Source organism: Octopus bimaculoides, unplaced genomic scaffold (genome assembly GCF_001194135.2).
Source record: "Octopus bimaculoides isolate UCB-OBI-ISO-001 unplaced genomic scaffold, ASM119413v2 Scaffold_70027, whole genome shotgun sequence".
NCBI lineage: Eukaryota > Metazoa > Mollusca > Cephalopoda > Octopoda > Octopodidae > Octopus > Octopus bimaculoides.
This window is the reverse complement of record NW_026375185.1, coordinates 18,149-20,762: the sequence shown is the minus strand read 5'-3', so window position 1 is coordinate 20,762 and position 2,614 is coordinate 18,149. Positions and strand designations below refer to the sequence as shown.

The 2,614-nt window shown below is 33.8% G+C and overlaps 1 protein-coding gene across 1 annotated transcript in view; it reads right to left on the bottom strand.

Annotated features, from left to right (window-relative positions):
• Window positions 1–421: 421 nt before the first annotated feature.
• The window catches only part of LOC106877564 (uncharacterized), a 13,924-nt gene continuing 11,731 nt past the window's right edge, over window positions 422–2,614 (bottom strand). The window contains exon 2 of the mRNA XM_014926502.2: window positions 422–1,083. Within this exon, the coding sequence (XP_014781988.1) occupies window positions 534–1,025 (492 nt within the window). The 5' untranslated portion in view covers window positions 1,026–1,083 and the 3' untranslated portion in view covers window positions 422–533. The remainder of the gene's footprint in view (window positions 1,084–2,614) is intronic.

Here is a 2,614-nt window from a genome sequence, read left to right as displayed (position 1 = left end):
AGTCTACTTTTCCCCAGTTTTGAACTTTAAGTGTTTATGCTGGAGGAACTACATAGTGCTAGCAATACAACTTGAACCATCTGCTGGTATTTCATCATCATCATTTAACATCAATGTTCCATGCTGTTGTGGGTTGAATGGTTTGACAAGTTTGATGGGTCCAAAGACAGCATGGTACCTCAGTGTCTGCTATGACATGGTTTTATGGTTGGATACCCTTCCTAAAATGTATTAGGTGCTTTTTTGTGTGTGTCACTAGCACTAATGAGGTCATCATACTGCTCACAAAACTACAAAATCTAGTGTGGAATCTTTATGTGAGAAGATGAAGAGGTTCCAGTATGAAAGAAAGAAAGGAGGGAAGGGCAGGCAGGAAAAATAAACAACTTTTGCTTCTACAACACAAAAATAACAGCCAAAGAAACATTAAAAAGATTTAATAACAACTGTGAGAGAAAAACACATTTTATCACAATTTTTTTTCATGCTTTTGTTTTCCGTTTATATTATTTGGTAATCCTGTCACAATATATTCAATTTGTCGCTTTAAAAAAGAAAAGTTCTCTCTTAATTTGGGATAAATCAGTTTGCGTTTGGTTAATCAACTCAGGACTCATTGGCTTTATGAACAGTTTCTGGGTCCCATCTAACTCAATTTTAGCAACAATGTTCTGTTTAGCGTCAAGAATCTCCATATTATTTTTCATTCTGTTGCATGTGCTATCAGCAAATTCTAAATTGTGAGCTACCCATAGCTCACAGTCATGCAAAGAATTCACTATAGTATCAAAAGTTGATTTAGCAGTTTTTGGGTCACGTAAGAGACAGAATAGTTTCCAAAAAAATCTGCTATATTTTGAAGATCCTTCTGTTAACAGTTTTGATTTTTCTAACCAGTCATGATCGTTAAATAAATTATTCTCTTTCAGCCTAAGAGCAATATGATCAATATGATGTTGATTAAGTTCTTTTAATTCTGTGTTGAGAAATTTCATCAGATATTCGTCATTTGAATTACTGGTCATCTTAACTATAATGATGGGAGTCAGGACGAGACTGCTTGGTGATAGAACAAAACGCTGCCTGAAAAATATAAAAGAAAAGATACCATTAAATAAATGTGTTTGATGCTGTTAGAACTGTTGTTCAACACCAGGTCAGAACTAATCATGAACACCAATGATCAAAAGCATTCCATCCATGACCATCCAAATATTTTTGTATATCCAGCACTACATTGTCTAGTTTCATGTGACTGGTAGTGGTCATATGATCGTTTAATGTCCATGTTCAATGTTGGCATGGGTTGGATGATTTGATAGGAGCTGCTAAGGCTACACCAGGCTCCATTGTCTGTTTTGGCATAGCTTCTACATACACACATACACACAAATCTGTAAAAGTTATACCATAAAAACCTAGAAATAAACACTATAGTAGAAAATGAATAAAATTATTATACAAAATAATTACTCACATTATTTACTAGACATATTAAATCTACTAGGTCCAATGACTACACAATACCCCAGTGACTGCTTTGGCATGGTTTCTACAGCTGGATGCCCTTCTTAATGCCAATCAATTTATAATGTGTACTAGGTGTTTTTTCTCAAGTTACTGGATATAATGGGGTTACCAAGTAACTTGCAAAGCAAAAAGACAGGAAAAAGAAAAGAACAGAAAAGAAAAGCACCCCACAACAAAGTAGAGGGGGGTAGTCGAAGGGGGTTGGTGATTTTATATTAAGTGTTGAAAGGTTAAAGTATAAGACAAGGACAAGCGCAGGTGTCTTGTTAAAGAGATAAATGGCTATCCTGCATTGTTTAGGGGTGGGAATAGTTTGAAAGAAAGTAGAGATGGTAGTGATGAGATGTCAGAGCATCTTAACATACAAGTAGTTATCACAATGAATTTTTGAAAAAATTTAAATTTAACTTCTGCTGTACTTTTTCTTGAACGGCATCCAAAAAGAAACATTTTGATACCTCATTTGTGAAATTTGGATGACTATTTTAGGGAATATTACAACCTGAATGATCAGTGGATTGGTTGAAATCTTACCTAATTGGCTTTAATGAATAATTAGTCATATTTGTGATGTCATATCTTTGAAACTGGAGTAATAATCCTGTTCAAATTACACAAATTATGTGTCCATTGGGTAGCAGTTGCCAATTTTTTTCAGGTTCTTGAAAATAGAACCTTTTTGCAATTTTTTAAATATTTATTTAAAGCCTATTTTGTGGCAAGTAATAAACAGTCGATTTCGTGGTATTTTCAGAACTAGCTAAATCCAAAAGTACAAGTCACAGGGACTTGAGATTTGTAGTAGATATAGAACTAAATAAATCTTGAGATTTTGGGATCTGACACTATTTCAATAAAATTTTCATGGTCTATTAAAAATGGCTATGAACAGCAAAGTTTCAGGTCAGTACACCCACATAAGTTGGATTTTCTCCAATTTGACAGGGATTTCTCCAATTTCTTTGCACCACAGCCTTGGAAATAATGGAGGGAAGTTTTTTATGAAAAAAAGTTTTGAAAATTTATGATTTTATCCCACCACTGGACCGGTTTGGGCCTTTTTTTTTTTTTTTTTTTTTTTTTT